This window comes from Pezoporus occidentalis, unplaced genomic scaffold, assembly GCF_034315485.1.
Source record: "Pezoporus occidentalis ecotype Australia unplaced genomic scaffold, CSIRO_AGI_Poc_V1 ctg28, whole genome shotgun sequence".
NCBI lineage: Eukaryota > Metazoa > Chordata > Aves > Psittaciformes > Psittacidae > Pezoporus > Pezoporus occidentalis.
Window position 1 is genome coordinate 4,290,470 of NW_026914718.1, and position 21,142 is coordinate 4,311,611.

The 21,142-nt window shown below is 40.8% G+C and overlaps 1 protein-coding gene across 9 annotated transcripts in view; it reads right to left on the minus strand.

Moving 5' to 3' along the window:
• The window catches only part of HECW1 (HECT, C2 and WW domain containing E3 ubiquitin protein ligase 1), a 253,865-nt gene that overhangs the window by 33,705 nt on the left and 199,018 nt on the right, over nt 1-21,142 (minus strand). For 8 of the 9 annotated variants that reach the window (XM_062625356.1, XM_062625357.1, XM_062625353.1 and 5 more), the window contains 9 exons: nt 20,074-20,259; nt 19,341-19,475; nt 13,606-13,711; nt 13,282-13,378; nt 11,198-11,281; nt 10,102-10,211; nt 7,983-8,103; nt 6,493-6,606; nt 4,442-4,594 (listed from right to left, as the gene is read on the minus strand). In XM_062625356.1, the coding sequence (XP_062481340.1) occupies nt 4,442-4,594; nt 6,493-6,606; nt 7,983-8,103; nt 10,102-10,211; nt 11,198-11,281; nt 13,282-13,378; nt 13,606-13,711; nt 19,341-19,475; nt 20,074-20,259 (1,106 nt within the window). The remainder of the gene's footprint in view (nt 1-4,441; nt 4,595-6,492; nt 6,607-7,982; nt 8,104-10,101; nt 10,212-11,197; nt 11,282-13,281; nt 13,379-13,605; nt 13,712-19,340; nt 19,476-20,073; nt 20,260-21,142) is intronic. The other variant, XR_009966068.1, reaches the window with a different exon arrangement.

Here is a 21,142-nt window from a genome sequence, read left to right on the forward strand (position 1 = left end):
ACATGAAAGAGAGAGACTGGATTTCCACCTGACAGCAGATTGTGAACACTGTGTTTTGTGAACAACGGAGCTTTTGTTGTCAGTGTCAGATAAAGCAATAGGGAAGGAAAGTTCACGAGAAAACACTGAGAATTGCCTTATTCTAAGAAATTAAATTTCTTATGTGATATAATGATGACAGTCAAATTGTATCATCTGAAATTGGTAGCCATGTGAACAGTGAAATAGCACAGAGATAACACTCTTCAGGTTTGGTGAAAATAATACAGGAATCATCATAGAAACAAACATTCAGGTTAGTATTTTGCTTAGCTAGAGTGAGCAGGGGAACACTATGGGAAATAGTAAGACAAAATGAACACCTGGGGGAAACCACAGTGTGTCACAGCATGATTAGGCAAATCATTTTGTTAGAATAGAGAATGAATGAGATGCATTAAAAAGACACCAGCAACTTTCTAGACCTCTTGAAAATCTACCATGAAGAATACAGGGAGAGGGACCAGGGACAGAGACAAAGATTTGAGATGATGCAAACCCTGGAACTAGATATTTTGTTCCCAGAATTTAGAAATACATTTCCTCCATCTATTATGTGTCAGGACTTTTTTCCTTTCAGGGTTAATTTACCCATGCAGCCCTTTATTATTTACTTAGTTTTGGTGAAAAGGAGAATTACAATATTCAATGAAATTTTAGTCATGCAAATCATAGATGGAAACCTTTTTAACCCCAGTGAAAAGGTATCTCTGGGCGTCAGTGCTGCAGGGAACTGAAAGGCAGTCTAAAATCTGTCAAAGGACTGTTAGCAGGGAGAAAAGTGAGAAGCTCCTGTGGTAAGCTATTGGGAGCCATCTGTGAGTATGTAAATTATGGAGCTGTACTGAATATTACACCTCTAACTTCACATGAGGTTGTGATAGGAACATTTACTATTCCCCAATTCTCCCAGCACATTGAGCAAAACTTGAGGAGGATTCTTCAGTCAGTCACCCTATTTCAGTTGCCCAAAGCACCTCACCAAGACCCAGGATCTGTCCAAGAGCAAATTATTTCTAGGCTAAACCGTATTTGTTTCTCTGAAATAATACAAAGCAGCTGCCACCATATTTTGCCCACTTATTTGGAGACAGGCAAACCACCGGAAGTGGGAGGTAAGCAGTATTTTAGAAGGTGTTTCCAAACACCCAGGTAAAGAGTTACCCTAGATCAGATAGAACGTCTCATTACTGGCATGGATTAAAAGCAGCTCTTATGGCTATGAGCTTCAGGTATATCCTGCAGCGTGCACATAAAAATGTGTACCATCAAACTTCCTAGGACTAGAGAGGCATAACTGTATCCTTCCAGATATAGGGGGATTTAAAATCATTTTCAAGCTTTGAAAATGTGTGGTATCTTCTATTTTGTGTATTCAGCAAGCACATATGTTAACTGAAGGAAAAAGCCGTATTCAATGGAAGCTTGCAAGAAAGGTGTTAAATCTCAGTTTCTTCATAAATGAGAAATATTTTCCAGTCATTATGTCTCTTTCTTAACTTGGCATACATACAACTACTCCGTGCTTTGATGTGCTCATTTTGGACTCAGAAGGCTGTTTGTACAAAGAGGAAGGCATGAAATAAATGAAATAAGCCATTAAAAAGGGCAGAACTGTAACTTTGGGGGGGGGGGGGGGGGGGGGGGGAAGAGCAGTGTATTTCTCAATTGTGCCAATACAAGCAAAACATCTCATCTTTGCATTTTGTTACAAGTATCTCAAACTCGCCACTCGCTTAAGGAAGAGAAAATGTAAAAGAAATTTGAGGGATTTTTTTTGCTGTCCTTGTTTCTTAATATAGCCATGTCTGGATAGGTCTGGCAGAATTACTATACAGAAGAACATGTCGAGGGTAGATTCCACATAAGTGATAAGCCCCACAGCACCAAAAGGCATTCAGCTCAAGAAATCTGCAAATCTAAACCAATTGTGCGTGTGTGGTTTTCATGACTGACATTAAACTTCAAGCTTTGAAAAGGCTATGAATTAATTATCTGTGACCCTAGGACTCTCAAAACTGATTCATCCATCTGTGTTAACCGATGCCTCATAACACATTTGTGAACAGGAAAATTATCTTTATTTCTTGCATGTTAGAGGGAGGACGCTCTTTTGGAATCATATCATCAAGCAAATCTGAGAAACAGAAGTTTTAGCACTGACTTTGATGAGAACAAAGTTGGAGAAAAGACAGAACTTCAGAAAGCCCCCTCCCTCATGACCAAATGATGACAAACAAGTTAGTACAGTGTCCTTAGAGCAGTTGGCCTATAAAGCCTTTCTGGGAAGATCACACCATGAGTTTTAAAAAGCTTGGTCCAAATCCTGTCTTAGCTGGCTGCACAGACTTTTGAGTGCAGTACTCTAGGGTTACACATGAATAGCTGAGATCAGTCAATGTAGACAGCATAAAACCATTATAATGTCTAGGTATCTACAAGCCAATCATGAAACCTATCGGGCTAATTATAAACTCCTGGTCTCAGCCAGTTATTTCCATAACAGGTTCAAGAAGTATTTCAAAGCACTTACTGGATTGCTTATCTTTCCCTTGGGCTCTGCAATCTTGCCCTATTTACCTTATGTACAAACCTCTTCCTTCTTAGCATTTATTTCCGTCTGCAGGCCAAGGGACTTAATTTCTCTTCCCTGAAAGAAGAAAACCAAAAATGCCCAAAGGCCAAATAACATTCTGTATACAAGTAGCCTGTATAGATACATGTAGTTGGAGAAATATTGTGCTAAGTGTCTAACTGCTAGTTATTTCTGAGTTAAATACTAACTGCTATAGAAAATCATATTAGGTGCCTTTCTGCTGTTCTATATGCTGAAGATACCTTTAAAACCCTACCTCTTCCATGCTGAAATCTCTCAATGAGGGGATCAAATAGAGCATATACTTTTTGCAGCTCTACTTATCACTTAAGAAAACTGCAGCTGAACTCTTTGCACCAACAGTATTTATAACAGATAAGTATCAGAGCCTATTGCAAACATTTCTGAGATAACATGGCAATGCCATTTCTGTTGTCAGAAACCTCTGTCCAGTTTGCTCACAGTGTGGGCAGAATGATCATGGGCTTGCAGCTGCCTAAGTGGTCCTGTGCCCTGAAATCAAAATGCATCTTCACAAACACAGCCTTCTAAATCAAAAGTTTATGCATGCTGTCTGTTAAGCTGAACAAAGGACAGACTGCATTTCTTCTGGAAAACTGGGAAGCCACTGCATAATGAACAGAATTGCCTAGGGAGATGGATCAAGTCATAGGAATTAAGCTGTTCTCTTCCTAACGCCAATAGAGGAACACTAGATGATCTTTAAGGTCCCTTCCAATGCTAACCATTCTATGATTCTAAGACAATGCAAGGATCATTGTTAGCATAATGCTCTGCTCCTGGAAGTGATAATACAAAAAAAAACATTCAGAGACCATCCTAGTCCCAGCAACATCCCTTTTCTCCCACTGCAACTATAATAGAGGTGATGGTACAACCATTTAGCTGTTCTTGATCTCCTGCCCACCCTAAGCCAAAGAGAAGGAGGATCTGTTTACAACAATAGATAGGCATGTACTATTTCCATTTCAGACAAGGATCTCTCAGAGGAGCCGGTGAGATTGATTAGACAAAGGAAAACATCACAGGACCAAACCCATGTGGCAGTACTTCTTTTGACACAATGAAATCCTACAAGGGATCAAATACTGCCCAGGGCTTGCAGCCCATGCTTCACTGAACCACATCTGAAACTACCAAAGTGAAAACAACTCCCAAAGACAGACAGATCTGGAGGCAGATAGAAAAATGAGGAGATAGCATAATGCATTCAGGACTTTCGATAAAGAAACAGGATCAGCAATTTGTCTGTACATATACTTGGTAAGGTGAAGTACCTGATCGCACTGCTAGCCTTGCCACAGACAAGCAGGGACACTCTGTCAGAGCAGAAAAGGGAAACCTCTTTCATTGACCCCTTCTTTAAGGCTTGTAGTAGGTACAGAGCAGCAACAGGTCTCGTAGCGTATACCTTCCAAGCACAATGCAGCTTGACGTACAGAAAGACCACAATTTCCATTCTTAAAAGGGAACCAAGGAGAGGAGGCCTGCATAAAGCAGAGCACGTCTCCCTGTCCTTTTCATATTCACACAGAAGTGACTTGACAAACATCAAGTCACAGGTAATGCAAGCAGGACATTCTAATAGTAGCACCTCATCATAACTCTTTTTGCAGAGCCTGCTGTTGTATTTACACTTACTCCCTCTCTTCTGCCTCCCAAGCTACTTCCCACTTCTTCCTAGCAGAAGCAATGATATTTATATAGTCTAAATTGGCAGTTTTTCCATTTCCATTTTTCTGCTGCTCTAAATAAATTGTTCAATTCTGCATAAAATGCTCTTACCATTCCAGGTGATTTTCAACAAAGGCAGACATGGGGCTGATCTGTACAGTGTAAGTGTCGTTGGCGGAATACTCAAACAGCCCATAATAGGGATTGAAGAGCTCCTGAGACAGAAGGAAGAAGAATTCTCGGGAGGGGCCGCTGTAGTCCAACCTGGAAAGGAAAAGGTAAAAAAGCTAAAATGAGGCTCATTCCCATTCGAGTGAATTCCCTGGGTTTTGCCAACACTGACTGCTGTCTAACGCCTACCCCTGCACAGTCACTGCATTTCTAACATGGTGTATCTCTCTTTCCAAAACTTGATTCTGAGCCCTGAACAGGTCACGATACTGAAACTTAACCAGCATCTAGATTGATGTGGGAGGAATCATAACACAGGCACATCCCACAAGTAGCATCTTTTCCTTTGCTCCAAAGGCTTGGTAAATTGAGGTACAAAGCTCAGCCTTCTCTTGGCTGGCTGGCTAGCAGAAGGCTTGCTTTTGCAGTGAGTGGGTCTGACCTGCCTATGAACACCTGGGTTCACAGACCACAGCCCAGACTGAAGCAGAAATTGCTCTTACTCTCCTACACTGAGATGTAACCACAGATAAAATCTAGCCCCAAGAATGCTTTCTTAGCTACAGGTACAACATAAAGGTCAGTGCTGCACAAGACCAAATCCCAACAGAACTCTCTCAAGAGAAAGTGGTGATTCCTCAGTTGTTCTATCCAAACTCTTCTACTTTTCTGTCACTTTCAAATACACGTGGTACACCTTAAGCTCTGCGTTGCTGTTGCATGACTTTGTTCTGTAGGGTCACCTTTTCTCCTTGCTTTTTTAAAATCAAGCTGTTTCAAATTATCTCAACTTGAAAAAGAACCCCAGAAAACCCAACACCAAAACAGCTTCATGAATACATTAAACCCAACTGTGATGGATTAATTAAAAACAGATCATCCTCTAATAATGGTAGGTAGGACTTTCATTCCAAAATTAACATACATGTAGCAATATGAACAAATGATCTGTAGCCATATGTCACATGTGCCAAAAGATTTTCTGAGGTGGACACTATTCCTTCTACTCAACAAATGTAAAGGAAGTGGAAAACTCTGCAGCTGTATCAGATGTTCTGTATTACATTTGAAGTTATGGAAGCATAAGCACAAGGGGTTGAATGAATGACTCGTGAAACTACAGAGATGATAAAGGGCAGGCTGGCCCATCCTCCTGTTACACCTCTGGAGGTTCAGTACTTTTCTCTTCGAGAAAAACAAAATCCTACCCATGGGGTTGTTTAAAAAAAGAAACTTTATATGCAAAGCTACTGAATTATGATTTCATGCCTTTGTTATATGGAACACTGGAAATATGCTCAATGATCTTTCCATTTTAAAAGCATGTGGATTAAGCCTCAATTGCAATGTAGCTCTTGAGATGAGCCAGGGTGGCTTTGAAAGGTTCTGTTTAGACTGGAAACAAAAGTTCAGGGGCTGGCTTTAATCATCCAGGAGTGGCTCATGGATTTGTTAGGTTGGTAGAAAGTTTCCTGAGAGAAGGCCTTCTCAAGAGGCTTCTGTTACTTTCGGCTTCCAAAATGGGTGAATTCAACTGTAAGAACTAAACAGCATTCACATCTCTTGCTTCAGCCAGAAACAAGAAGTCCACATATGGATAACAAATGATTATTAGATGGCATGCAAAGCAAAAGGTTTTGAAGGAAAACCAGATCCATTTGGAAGAGTTAGAGTAACAAAGGGGATAAAGGTCTGCTCTCAGTAGTTCAGTTTTACCTTCCAGGCAGTCAAAATACCGATGCCAACAAGATGACAGTTGATTTAACCACTTAATTGTCACTTTGAGACATCTAGATGGAAGGTGCTATAAGAAAATGAAGCATTATTGCTATTGTTATTGTTAACAAATGCTTGAGCTTAAGATGAATCACTTGGAGGTAAAACAAAACCAAAGAAACATTACATAACAAGAGAGGCTCAGCATTAGTCAACTGTATGTTTTGCAACATTAACAGCTAGTTCAAAACTGATAGCGTTTTGTAGTTCCCTACCCTTCCTCGCCGACAAACGTGACGTAGAGTTTGTTCCGCTGGAGCTCCTTGCGGGAATATGCCATTACCTGGTTGAAGGTGCCCTCCAGCAAGTGGTCACGCCGTATAATTAACCTGCAAAGGGAGGCAGAAATGGAGATCTAATGACTGAGTCTTGTGTGAGCCTGTGAGGCTGAAGGTAAGCAAGAGCTGGTAAAGACAGACATTCATTGTCAGAGAACTTAATAAAGTTGCACACGTTACTTGGCCATTACGGGTTTTCAGTGAGTTGTTTCTTTAGGCTTTTCTATGTGCCTCAAAGGTGAGTTTCTTCACAATGCTGTGATTAGTTTCCAAGAGTTGCTCTACTGCTAAAGCTCTCTGTAACACTCTCTATGTATGGTAGAGGAGATGTGAGTTTTCTGTGTATATGAGGCTTCTTGGCATTGGATCCAAACTCTTTCTGGATTTAATCCAGTGAAGATCCATGGAAGCACTGCTTCTGTATCAGGGTAAGCAAAGGGAGTATCAGCCTCTGTTTACAACACACCTCTCACTCCCCTGACAACCTCTAAAGCAACTTCATGAATAGTACATTTAAACATCTGTGCAAGAAATCCTTCTTGTTCATATGTCCATGGACACTTTAAGACAGACCTTCCAAAATGTATTTTATGTCTGCCTCAGACCCACTCAGCAGGACACTAAAAGGGATAAGCAATGGCTTGGACTCCCCAGCTCTGTAACAGTATTCTGATGATGACGTTTGCCTGGAACAAGTTGCCTGGCTTCATACGTTTTTTTTTCCCTACAACAGATGTGATTTGGTAGGGAGCCAACCTGATGCATAAATTCACCAGATGCCAAGGAAATACCTTTGAAACGTACAGTCCTTTGGCCAAGTTGGGTAACTAGATTGAGCACAAGTAGGTACAGACTCAAAAGTCAAATAACAAGATGTCTGGAAAGCAAACTCCACAACCAAGTGACAAAGATCCCAAAATGCATGACGAGAGGTGAAAATCTCTCTAGCTCAAACCCAGGAGGGCTACCAGCACGAAGAACTGCTGACAGTTAAACCTGCATGTACAGGCTAACTTCTGCAGGGCCATACTCTGTCTCTGAGTTATGCTGATACGTAGATCCAAAGGATTTGGAGTCACTTCATCATTACAAATGACACAGCTGTTAATCCCTGGTGGGTGTTTGCCTGAACGGATGATTTTCCTACTAGCAAGTAACAGGTAGGAATACCAACATCCCTGTTAAACAGGTAGGTAATGGGAGTCTAAAAGAATATGAATCTGTAAGAAATAAAACTTTGACTCAACAGCCACTTGAAGGTCACTCTTTTGCAGGATATACTAAGATTTTACCTTGCCCTGATGATGGTTCATGTACAAAACTCATTCTCTGGTGTGTTTCCCACTTCCTATCAGTGTCTTCATTCATGGATAATGATAAAAGCTACACTATGTCAGACTATTTGAGTGACTTGCCATAATACTCACTTAATTTTACCTGGACCTTGCCCATACCCTTTGGCTTCAAGTTTTCGATAGAAATTGCGCAGCTTGGCTTCAAAGTCCCTCCTATATGGAGAAGGTGCTCTTGCACTTGCACGCTGCAGACCTGGGAGGAAAATGATGCAGTGATTGCAATGATTTCCAAGGGCTGCATCTTTTTCACTAGAAGAATTGTTAACCTCGGCTTGTGTGTGCCTTTGTGCTGCCAGCCTTTAACTGTGACTGATCTGGACAGGAATTCAAGGATCAGAAAGGCCAGAGGAAGACTGGCATGCATGACTCCCTCTCACGGGCATTGGTATTTAGCTTTTCTTTACCTATTGCACTTTTAAGAGATCTCTCTCCTCTACACTGTATGGGAGATCTCCTTACTTGGCAGGATTAAACCTCTGGAGCTCAAAGCAACACTTCTCACTGGAGCCTAGCACCCTAGCCAAGCTGGGAATCAGGTTTCCTTGTGTTAATCTGATTGTATATGAAACACTTCCAGCTATCAACACAAACCCTCTTTGTGGCATCAAAAAGGATTTCTGTCAGCAAGAAATGCTACATTTCCCTATTGTGATTCACACATACAGCAGATTTCCAGCAATTTGGAACCTGCTTCGTTTTGAAGTCTGCATTCTCAAAGGAGCTGATTAGTCCTTTTGTATAAGCATCATGCCATAAAGAGTCAAAGAATGGATCCATGAAATCCCATTTCCCTATCTCATTACAGGAGACAATAAAAACAAGGCCTTTAATGAGAAATCTGGCAGAAAATTCTCCATAGGAAGGCCACAAAAAACCCCACCCATCACATTTATTGGGAGCACAAAGTATCCTGGCTGCCAGGAGGGAAGCACATTACTAATTGTCTCTGCTGGTAAAACAGAGAGGCATATTTACATGCAGTGCAAAGAGAATCCCTTGTGACACTTCTTCTGTTAAGGCTTTTTTTTTCCCTCGGGACATAAGAGAATGGGTGTTCTCATGTGCTATGTAGCCAGTGGCAGAAATAAGCAAGCAGTGTGTTGCCAGAAACGAATATCTGCCCTTCTTGTGTTTTCACAAGAACACATAAAAGACCAGTGCGGTGGTTTCAATATTGTCTAGGTCATGTTCTCACTAAATACTTAGAATTTTGTCTGCAGGAGACTGTTTCTGACCTGCCCCAATGTAGATGAGGGGAATTGTATTAACAATGGTGTTAAAACCCAATAATGAAAAGAGGATGTTCTGATAAAACACTGTCCTCCTACAGACAAGGGTTCAGGACTTAACCTTCACATTGAAAAACCTTCCAATTTTCCACAGCCACCTCTGAGAGCTGAATGTCTCTTGTCCATTAATTTTGTTTGAAACCAGGTAATTTAAATGAATGTTTAAAAAAGCTCAGCCAAAACTGGATTTCTTCAGATCACATTTCTGTCGATTCCATCCAAATGGCCACTGGACACAGCCATGCAGTGAGACTGTGCTGGGGGTTGTATATCTTGGCATAAAGGAGACATTAGCTCCTCAGATTTCTATAGCATAAACAATAACTACAGAGACATACCACAGCTGGAAATAACCTTCTCAGACAGCATGTCTTTCTGGAAAATACGCTTTCCGTCAAACCTAAGTTAATGGGCTCAACACAGGAGGTCACACTACATGATCAAGATGATCACCTCAGGTCTTAAAATAGATGTGACTTGGGAAGAACAGAAGTCTTTGGAACACCAAAGGGAGGAGACTGAACTTTACCAGGGTACTGGAAGTATTATAATACACCTTCGATTTGGAAGCTGCTCTTCGCTGCTGTCACAGAATATGAATGTGCTTCCCTGTCAGTGAATTCTGTTTGGAGTGTACCATTCTTTTATCCTTATCTTTTCCAACTACACAAAAAGCAGGAAAATACCTTGTTTCACATGGACAATCTCTGAGCTCTGTGTTTCAGCTACTGTTAACATATCAACAGATACATAACAGCAATGGTGACGGATTCAGTAACAGAGCAGCTGGGCTCAGATTTGGAGTGGGCACTGGAATTAGCAGGCTGTCAGCTGCCCCTGTGTATTTATCAGGAGAAATACCACAAATGCAAGATCTTGTATAATTTTTCCCATCCCCTTACCTGGAGAATTTTGGGGTGATGAACAGGGTGAGCAGCGAGGAGAGAAACTGTAACCAGGGTGGAAGGCAGCCTGCAGTGGTATGTAGGACATAATGTCCTCTTCAAAAAGGCTGCATGGAAAAAGCAACAGGGAGAGAGTTGGTTCATATTCATCCCATGAAGTCTGAGTGCACCTCCGACCTTGTGGATTCATAAAATCCACAGGTTTCCCAAATCAGGTGTGATACCACTAATGAAGAACAAAATGAATTTATTCTATGTTTCATGCTAACACAGTGGCTTAATCTACATCTGAGGCTATATAGTAAACAGGGACAACTTCAACATATTAGCAGTGAGAAGCAAAGATACACACATGGGTCTCCCAGGTTGTTTTTCCTGGGTCATACATTTTCATACAGCTCAGCTCTTTGACCAGCTGGATCAAGCTGATGGGCATCAGTTGTAAACTTCTTTCATTAGGCAGTGCTATAGAGCATACCAAAAATACCTGGATAATGCAACGTTTTCCATGTAAGACCAAGACAATAAAATAAGTCCTTATCTGTGCTGAACAAAAGTAGCTAGGACTTAAAGATCAAGCTCCCTGGTTCCAATAAAAATTGAAGCCTTATCTACATTACCCAAACAGAGCTCACTGCACTGTGCATCCAGGTTTCATTAGCGTGCCATGGCCCTGTGTGCACAGGCAACACTGCTGTAGTAAAACTAGTGATTTCACAAGCAGTTACATTATGTACTTGTACTAAGACAAGGGTTTTTCCTCTTTTTTAAAAATCAAACAAACAAGCAAGAGTTTTTCCATAAAAAGAAAACATTCTGATCCGATTCTTTTTTCTCTGCTACTTGATGGTAACAGCTATATTGATTCAGCTGGCTGGGGATGGAGCTTACTGCACTGAAGGAGGCTGCCTTCCAGAAGTAAGAGTTGACAGACTGGGTGGATTATTTTGGGTGACTATCAGTAACAATAAATACTGCTGTAGTTACAAATGACCTGTAAGATTTAACAAAGTCTTTTCAATTATGAGAAAGAGCCAACCAGCTTCTCTGGTACCATAAGTAATGACATTATGCTTTTGAACAAATTGCTTACCTCAGCAGAATTACTAAATCTGCATCACAGGACAACTTTTCAAGCCCATGTGTACCCTCTGTCCGAATGTAATGGATCTTCTCCCTGAAACAAAAATAATAGTACTGAGAAGAAAGAAAAGACAAAGAAGAGATCATGCCAGTATCAAGGCATGAACTAAGCACAGACTTCTTCCTTGGTATTTTTCCAGTTCCTGTTTCTCTCTTTACAAAAATGGCAAGCATCTTAACTGCCTGATTCATTTTCTAATCTCATGAAGAAACTGCAGAAAAGTAATCTATTTCTATCACTCAGATTTTATACCATATTTTAGAAAACAGAATGATTCTTAGTCCTCCAAGCTCAGGTGTAGTGCCGTAGCTACGGTCACTGACAGACAGGGGTTTTTGTTTAAGGCTACAACTAGTACACCACCTTTGATCAACAGAATTTGACACAATACCACTTCCTTTACCTCTGACAGGCCTATCTGGAAAATAACACTAACATATATTGATAGTAATTAATCACACAGAATTTATACAGTACGTATAAAATCATACGTACAATACACATATACGTATGTGTAAAATCATACATTTTGTTGTTTAAATGACTGCTAAGAAGGAGTGGGAAACACAGGATAGGATCCTATCAGCAGATCAGGACCCTGGAAGATACAGATCTACATTCCATTCTGTCAGTGTGTTTCTTAAGCACTGCCATGTCCAAGAGTATTTATTCTAGTATCAAGTAAAAGGGCTCTATCTCAAGTTAAGGATGTGCTAAAGCACCTTGCTGGGTAGGACTGCAATGTATTGCAGAAACAAGCTCTGTATAAGACAGACATTTGTCTCCTAGGAGTTTGCGTAATAGCTGCTGTATAAGCATTAGGTAGTGGCTTGGGATTGCTCCTGACCTAAGGCATAATCAAAGCAATGACCTGGAGGCAAACGGCTCAATATCCTGTTACAAATCTCATTATGTACTGGCTAAGCTGTCTAGTCCCTATCACTAGTCAATTTTGTTCTCTGCTCAAAAGGAGATAAAAGCATCATCTGTTCTCTGAGAAATGAGAATTCAAATTACAGCTGAGGAAAAAAAAGTAGTGTGGAATAATTTGATGGCGAAGATAAAAAATTCTCAGTTACGGAAACATACATCTTGAATACTGGGAGCATTTTTCGTTCTGTCTCCCTCATATTATTTGAATGTATTAAATCCTCCAGGAAGGAAGTCTAATCCTTACACCCAAAGAACTCTTTGTCTGGCCCTTACAGGTAAACAGTGAGCCAGTAGAGCTATCAGCAGAAACTGCACTGCAGGAACTCTAAGGTCCTTCCTTTGCTCTCCCTTCCCTACTTTACTAGTCCTGCAGCCACACTTTCTACTGCACAGCACACACTAAATTCTTGGTCAGACTGGCACTGCTGAGACCAACTAATGTCAGCTTAGGTCCTTGGCCAAAACAATTAATTTAACTTTGGAATTAGAATGAGTTTAAATTATACTGACTTCTGGTTCTGTTTTCACTTTTCTTTTAAACCTAAGGAAAGGAATAGGCATAAGAAAAAGAAAGATACAATTTGATTACTTTGGAAAGGACCTCCATTAAGTCGTAAGTGAGAAAGATTGAAGGCAGGAGTAGAACTATCTCATAATGTTCCTATTTATGAAATCTAGTGTGACAATGTCCATGGCCTGGGTGTAAATCCAACCATGAGGTAAAATCCTGGTTCTGATGAAGTTACTGGAGTTTTGCTGCTGATTTCCATTCAAACACAATTTCAACCTATCTTCTGAAAACTGAAGTGATAATTGGAGGTGAAGACAGAGTTGCTGCTATTCTGTAACACTTAGAATGGAAATAAGATATGTCACTGTTTGCCCATAGTTATTTTGATTCTTCTTACTTCTTGGGTGTCTGTGGAAAATCACTGTATTCACTACACAGATTCTGGTGGTCAACACCTACTTGTTACTGGTGACAGTTCCATATGAGGCCCAGCTTCATCTTCTGTACTACAGTTACTACAGTTTGGTTTTCCCCACTAACAGAAGTCCTTCCTGGAACTTCGTTTCAACAGTCTGGAAAAGAGCAGTACCTGAGTGCATGGTTTCTGGCCAAGCTGGGCTGACGCTCCTGCAGCATCTCAAAAATGTTGGGTTGGCGTAGGAATGCAACAATCTTGTCATTGTAAGCTGGGAAAGAGGGGAAAAAATACAGAGGCTTTATTTACTGGGGGGTAACCAGTTAAATAAAGCCAGGCCCCACAGAGGGCCTGGTCACATCACCATGACTGTGCAGGGGCACATTGGCCAGCTGGTGAGGCACAGGGCAACATGAAGCAGTGCATGTGGTTGATGAGATGTTCTAAAAAGCATCTTTGTGAGCACTGCTTTGAAAATTAAAAGGAAACTTGGCTTACCCAGAGGTAATGTCTCGTGATGGTGCTGGTTTCGAATAGCTGTTACGAGACTATTGCCTGGTCTGGCCAACAGAGTAACTCCTCTGTTTCGAGAGACTTCAGAGGCCTATAGCATCAGAGGAAAGGGAAAGAATGATCAGAACTGACTATAGGTAGCACATCAGTCAACAAAAATGTTTTTCATCTTTACACCTTTGACCTTCACAATGGTCTGTGATGCTGAGTGACTGAAGGACAGAAAGACTGTACAAAAACTACAGCTTTATACTTCAACTTAAAAAAGTCGGGTAATTCTGTGCTCCCAAATGGAGGGACACCATTATCTGCAGCTATCACATCCCTTTGATGCTGCAGTGAAGACACCAGAATGCAGAATCAAATGCCAGTTCACAAAGGTATTGCAGTGATAAGAGTCCTCTGGTGCAACAAAAGTCTCTATAATACCATACAGTCTCTTGTTCTAGCACAGCTGCATTTACTTCAAGGTTTTTACAACAATGTCAATTTGAAAAAAAAACCATAACAATGCAACATGTTGAAGGGGAGTTTAATATTGGAAATAACATAAGGAAGGTATATCTATGTAGATCACAGGACAGAAAAGAGCTATATTGTCGCAAAAAGGGGTTGCCTAACTTGCATAACCAGAAAGAGAAGCTGAATTGTATACACTGAAAAAGGAACATAATCTGAAGAGCTGGTAGAAAGAGTGGTAAGAAGGAAATTTATCTCTACTACTTAAGTAAGGCACTTAAAGAATGCCACTAAAAACAGCATCCACTGAATGGAATCATGTCAGGAAGACAGATACATTAAAAGGTGGGAAAACACTTAGGTATGAGGATATAAAAAGCCATACAATGAGGTCTGTCAATCTGTCTTCAGTAAGTCATTACTTGCTGGGTAACTCTGGGGGGGTTTGTGCAAGATGAGAGGAATCCACCTCTCTTTCATGTGTGTTCCTCCAAAATATAGCCACGGGGAAGCCAACAGAAGAGCAGTGCTACAAAATCAGTGTGAGGACACCCTGTATCAGGACAAGATGTGTTAGGAATTCCAATTGCCATTCTATTGGGCTAATAGCTGCTCCTTTCTCCACTGCACAAATTGTAGTACTTGGCAACTGCTTCAGGAAGAAATTGCCCCTACTCCAATGTTTTAAATGCTTAGCTCTGCATCCAAGCAAATGGTGCCAACCCATTTTCAGTAGTACGGCCAAATGCCAGGTCTTCCAACTGGATACAAATGAAAGCCGAGAAGACTGGCAAGTTGCCTTTGGAGCACATAAAGCACAAGATATTTATATGTAACAAGATACCAGTCAATGCACTTGATATATGTCAATCCACAGGTTAAAAATTTTAAAATCTTAATGATTCTAATTAAACATACAGTAACTGAAGACACAAAACTGACGAGAAAGGGCATGGTGAATGTTTTACTCCATCATTCAGTCATGATTTTACTTGCACCCGTTTTATATCGGTGTGCTTCTGCTGACTGCAACACAGTTATCCCAGTGTCAGAGAGAACAGGCCACAGTATTTAATGGACTGATGTGCTAACCTTGGTCCAGCCCTTCTCACCTTTAAACACAGGAAGAACTTTCAAGCAGGCCATACACAATTCACTAAGTCCCTCCGTGCTGTGCTGTATCTTCTTCCTTTGTCTCCTTCACACACCCCCATGGGCCAACTGACACAGTTTTAAGAAGCTTTTACCCTCTGGCCCAGGTATCTTTCTGAAAGGAAAAGTGTCTACAGCCCTTCACTGAACAGGAGGCTTCACTCCCCGCTTCCCTTCTCCCCAGTTCTGGTTTAATAGCTAAAGTCATCTAGATTATAGGAATCTAGTTCTGTATGCACCTCACCATAATAAATTGCACGTGCTGTGGTGCTGTCCTTCTCTTCATCACCAGCATCATGCTCTTTACACACTTACACCTCTAAACAATTTTTCTCTGGCAACACAAGAGGAAAATTCCCAGCTGTTCAATTAACTTCCATTTTGCTAACACTCCTCTTTCCAATCTTCAGCTAATACAGTACAATTAATTGATAGCTGCAATTCAATGTTTAATCACAAGCATGTTGTCTACTTTTTGATAGTATCATTTCATTTAGATAAGCATGTTATTGTCTAATTAAAAAGAGTGACCCCTGTTAACGATTTAGTGACCTGGTTCATCTAGAGCAGGGTAATCTGACAAGTTTATGGCAGGCTTAACAGCTTTGCAATTGATATTGGGATGTTGCAACCAGAGTGGAGAGTCCAAACTATCACAGGAGCCTTTCAATGATACAATAACCTTTCCTGGGTTTCATATCACTGCTGGATTTGAGAAGCTCCTGCCTGTTTCAATTCTGCTACTTGCTCATTGTGGTTTGGGTCAGTAAGGAGATTTATATACTGCTATATTCCAGTACCTCCTCTGCTTTTCATGCTAACCAGAAACTCTTGCCTCTTCATTATGGATGCCTGCTTCTTTCTTCTTTTTGTCTTTAAAATCCCTACCCTATAATCATACATGTTCATGTCCATTGCAGATGGAAAGTCTCTTAGAGAGAATGGAAAGTGCTTCTGTTCTGTTCTGTTTATAGCAGCAGCAGAAGGAAACAAAGCACTTGGTGACCTGTGTTCTCCTATTTACTGGTGGCCAGTACAGCTCCCTGAACTTTGCTTTTCAAAAATCAGGTAACCAGGAGAAGCATCAATCACCTTTTTCCTGTAAAAGATTGATACCTCAAATAAGTGCTTATGAAAGAATCTGTAGCATTTTTGTCAAATATATGTATATAATACTATTTAAAATCAAGAATCTACTCAGGTGGATAGCAAAAGTTTTTAGAGAGCTCTTTCATTTAGGAGAATACTTCAACATAAAGAAAAGCATAAATATTACAGATTTATGTAATGGATGCTTTGTTGGAGCAAAATGGAGTACTATTATATGCACAGCCATTTAAAAACACAGCTCACCGTATGGAGATTGAGGGGAAAAAGGGCAGGTTTCATCTTCACTTGGCCTCTTAATAGTTGAGGTAAGCCTTGAATAAAAGTACTTGGAAGCAACAGCGAGCCTTCTATAGTAGCTATGCAATAGCTTTTTCTATTCTCTACTGACAATGAATTTTAAATACCATAAAGCAAAGGAAACCGCCATGTCTGAGAAAGCATCTTTTTATGTTCCAGTTTCATGAGGGAGTTTTAAAAGTATATTTGAAATAATAAAAAATAATTCTTTATTAGTATTGCAAGGTTTTCTGCTCAGCACCATGGATTATTAGCCAGGAATGAAGGCCACATTTTGATGAGCTAGAAGGATTTAGGAGACAGGTGGGAGAGCTGGAGATGACCACTTTTACACCAGCACCACAGCCAATTCACTGCACTGCCCTGGACAGGGAGCTTTGAAACTTGTTGGTGACTAAGATAAAACTGGCTTTTGCATGGTGTTTTGGCCTGAAAGTATGAAGAAATGGAGACCCAGTGCCCATGAAATCGTCAGTTCCTATGGTTAGCTACTGTCACTGAATTTCAACCCTGCCTTATTTTGATTATTTTGGCTTTTTCTACCAAAACTCAGTTCCTGTAATGCCTGTCCTCTCCCAGATTAAACAGATCTTTCTATCTATTTTCCAAGAATTCCAGACATTACATTTGCTTTTTTGTCCACTGTTAAGTACCAAGATCACAATCTCTTAGAACCATCACCGTTTCTTTATGGTGACTCACCTTGGAGCCACCACCGAGTGTGTAAAGCTGGATATTTCCTTTTTCCCACTTTGGGCTCATCTGCTCTTTCCTCAACTGATCAGTCAGTGTCACAAAGTCCCTGGGAAGTCCACATGACACTGGCAACTCACATTGGCACTTGGGCAGGATGCCAGGTGTGTGTGCCAAGGCAGGGAGTTTTATCTCTCATTACCTTGGCTCTCTTCTGTATCCTTTCTGGCACCCACAAGCTATCCTGATTGGAACTGCACTGTTCTGCTCTCCTTTGGGCTCAACTGATATTTGTACATAATGTTAAAAACTTGTGGTTGTCTTTCCTGGTCCTTCTTGCTGTCCTGGTGATGGATTCCAGAGGCCACACCACCTGCTCAGCAAAGAAACCAGCTGGACTGCAGACGGCTGACACATGGCCAGGACAAAGCCCCAAGTGTGTCCCTACAAACATGATTTATAGGATAGAAGCGCATCCAAATAGACTTGGAAGAAACGCCATGGACCATGTGGCTCTTAATAAATGGGCTGAGTTGCAAAGGGCTGAATCTTCACCTTGAAAATGGTGGGCTTTTAGGCACCAATAAAAAGTCCTTGTAAAACAATGGGAGTCCTTCCAGTGGAGGAGTAGTACTTCCAGAGTGGAAGCTACTGATTATGACAAGGGTGCAAAAGCACTGTGAGATCCAGGCCACCAAGACGGTGGGATGAAGGCGCCAGCAGTGATGGCTCCCGAGACAGAAATCTGTTTCATTGGCTGATCATGCCAAATCAGTGGCCTCAATTAACAGTTTTTTAATTTCCCCAGAGAATCATTACTCAGAAATATTCAATGCTTTTCACTCCCTCCCCTGTACTTGATATTTTGGGTTTATTGCAAATTGTTCTCTGTTAGCCTTGACAGCACTTGCAAAACCAAGTGTATGTTTTGGCTTAGGTAACCTGAGTTGCTCAGTGGTGTTTCTGTCCCTGATATGGTGAAATTGTAAGCAAGTCCCAGGCAAGCATGGGCCCAAATATGAATCAGCATGTAGGTGACTTTCACATTCATGTCAACAGATTAGTCACAACAGCAATACTAAACTGCAGGCTGTTGGCAGATGGAAGTTGCTAAGTTGGTGAGAAGATGTGATTGAAACAGATCCATTGATACACTTCTGTCTTCAGAAAACATATTGCTGTGTTCACCCAAGATGGGGGAAATCTACCCAAGCTACTCATGCCTGCTTTGCCTTTGGTTCTGAAGTTCTGACTTCCTGATCCCAACCCCATTTGGCAGTGGGAGGTGTTCAGGCTGGTCCTGCTACAATAAATCCCAATGTTAACTTCACAAGCATTTCCCCAGATGTTTTTCTGGAAGAGGAAGATCCTTAATCTTTACTGCTGTTCAGCTTCAATCTTTACAGATTTCAACTGCACAGTTTTGCTACATGAAGAATCTGATTGCTGGTCCTTTTTCCTCCTTAAATCCATAATACAAACCCAGTATTTATGCTTCTATCAATCCTGCCCATGGCCCTCAGTGATACAAATCACCCCCATGAAACACAGGAAAGATGTTTAATGTGGTTGAAAGCTAGGGAAGCAAACGTCAAAATACATTACTACACTACTGCTAGGGATATCTTTTCAGAGCACAGTGTCACAGTGGGGAATGAAGAAACATCTGAAGCTGCTGAAGCAGCAGGCTATAAAAACAATGACTTCACTTAAGCAAGACTAGGATGTCAAATACAGATTCTTCTTTTAAAATTTTTTTTGTCGTTATTTCACTTCCATTATTTAGTTTTACTTGTTTCTTATTTTATTCTGAAAATAGTCAAAGTATGAACCTGCACTACCAGCAAGCTCTGAGATAAACCCTTCAGAAAGAAAAAAATCCCTTACTTCCATTGGAAGACAAAAATCCACATGACATTCTGTTTAAATGCATTTCAAAGATAAGGAGTGCTTTTAGTTCTACAGACGACTGCTGTCAAAAGTAACTGCATTGATACCAGCACAGTTACCTCTCCAGCGCTGTAGCTACGAAGTCGCTGCAGATGCTGCCTGTGAGTCAGGTGATTGGGGAGACGGCCATTCTGCAGGGGGATCCTGGGATCTATGAAGGTGGTAGCACGGCTGTTGTGGTCAACGAAGAAAGACTGAAACACAGGGGAACAATGGTTTTTTGTAAGATGACTGGCAACACTGTGGTGATATTGTGGGATCATAAAGTGAAAACCACTGGCTACTGTGTGTCACAAATACCCTGTTTAGGTACAGCCCATATAAGACATCTGTAAATGACAAGACTTTCTTAGTCAAAGCTAGAATAGCTCTTGGCAAATACCTGAAGCTACGTAGGTCAAAATCATGCGTAACGACCATGTGGTAAACAAGAGAGAAAAGAATGGAACACTGCTTTAGCCTGTTTAGTGGTTCCAAAAGTCACTTAGCAAAGCTTCACTGGAGGCAAAGCCAAATTTTGCAGTTATGACAGATCTAAACTATGACTTAAACTATTTTTAATAGTCCAATGTTGAACCCATAAAAAATTCCACAGAAAGCTAGGGGTCACCACTATGCTTCAAAACATTTGCTCTTGAAGCTTTTCTCTGCTTTTAAGTAAACTGTGCTTGCTGCTTGTGTTGTTTAAACCAAACCCCCACAAATTTTGAGTCAAGAAGGAAGGAACCTTTGGTAATCATGTAGCCCCATGTCCTGTGTTAAACAAGTGATCTGTTTTGTTGGCACTCTTACCTTGCCCTGCTGGTCAGTTTTTATCTCCCAGCCACGAGGAAGCTCCAGTCGGGTATCAGCAAACATATTGATAAAATTTACCAGGTCTCTGTTGTGCTGATAGCGCTCAAAATTGCGAGCATCTCTACGGATCTTCAGAATCATATGCTTCAAGCATGTACTGTTAGTGAAGACTCGATAGGCACTCTAAGAGATGGAAAACAGAAGTGAGGAAAACCAGTTCTGATGTCAAAACAACATATTTGGTTATTTCATGGGACATATGCCCAAAGAACTGAAACAAATCCTTCTAGAGTAAAGAATCATTTCCATCTCATTGTTTTGATTTGAATGACTACTTCACATGAATACCTAGAATTAAGAAATACAATCTGGAAAGTGAAATATCCCAAATGTTATGCACAGTTCGCTTGTGCATAAACTGCCTTTCTAATGCACTCCAAACAGACAGTGAGCTAAAACACCACACACTCAGGATGAATGTAGCTGTGCCTACTTCAGTGCTTTCACTGGTGAATTCATGTGTGACTGGATGAAGCCAGAAAGATGCAAAGATAGTTATGAATGTGTATTTATGCTATAATTCAAATCAAGATGCATGCGATAGGATTCATGAACTTAAGAGGACTACAGTGCAGATGTCTACATCTAAGCTTGCCACTTTATGGTCACTTCATAGCCACAAGCCAGAAACAGACACTTTAAATTGTCTATTTCTGGAAGATAGGAATCGTTTCCTGTAAGTGAGTATTTGTTTCTCCAATGACCACAAAGCATGTCAAATAGAGATATTTTCATGAATCAGATGAATGCCACCCCTCGGGCAGCTCGTTAATCTCTCACAATGGTCATTAAATACACCTCCTAGAAGAACATGCCCTGGTGCAGTTCCAGGTGAGTTAGTGTTGATCTGGTTGCAGAATAAGGACCAAAGTGAACTCTATTTGTTGCCACAGTGTATTCAATAAAGCACAAACCACACTTTTTCTCACCTACATGCTACTCTTGGGATCTTTCACTTCAGGGGAAAAGCTCCTCAAGACAGGGTAGGAAAGCTTACAAAAGCTTA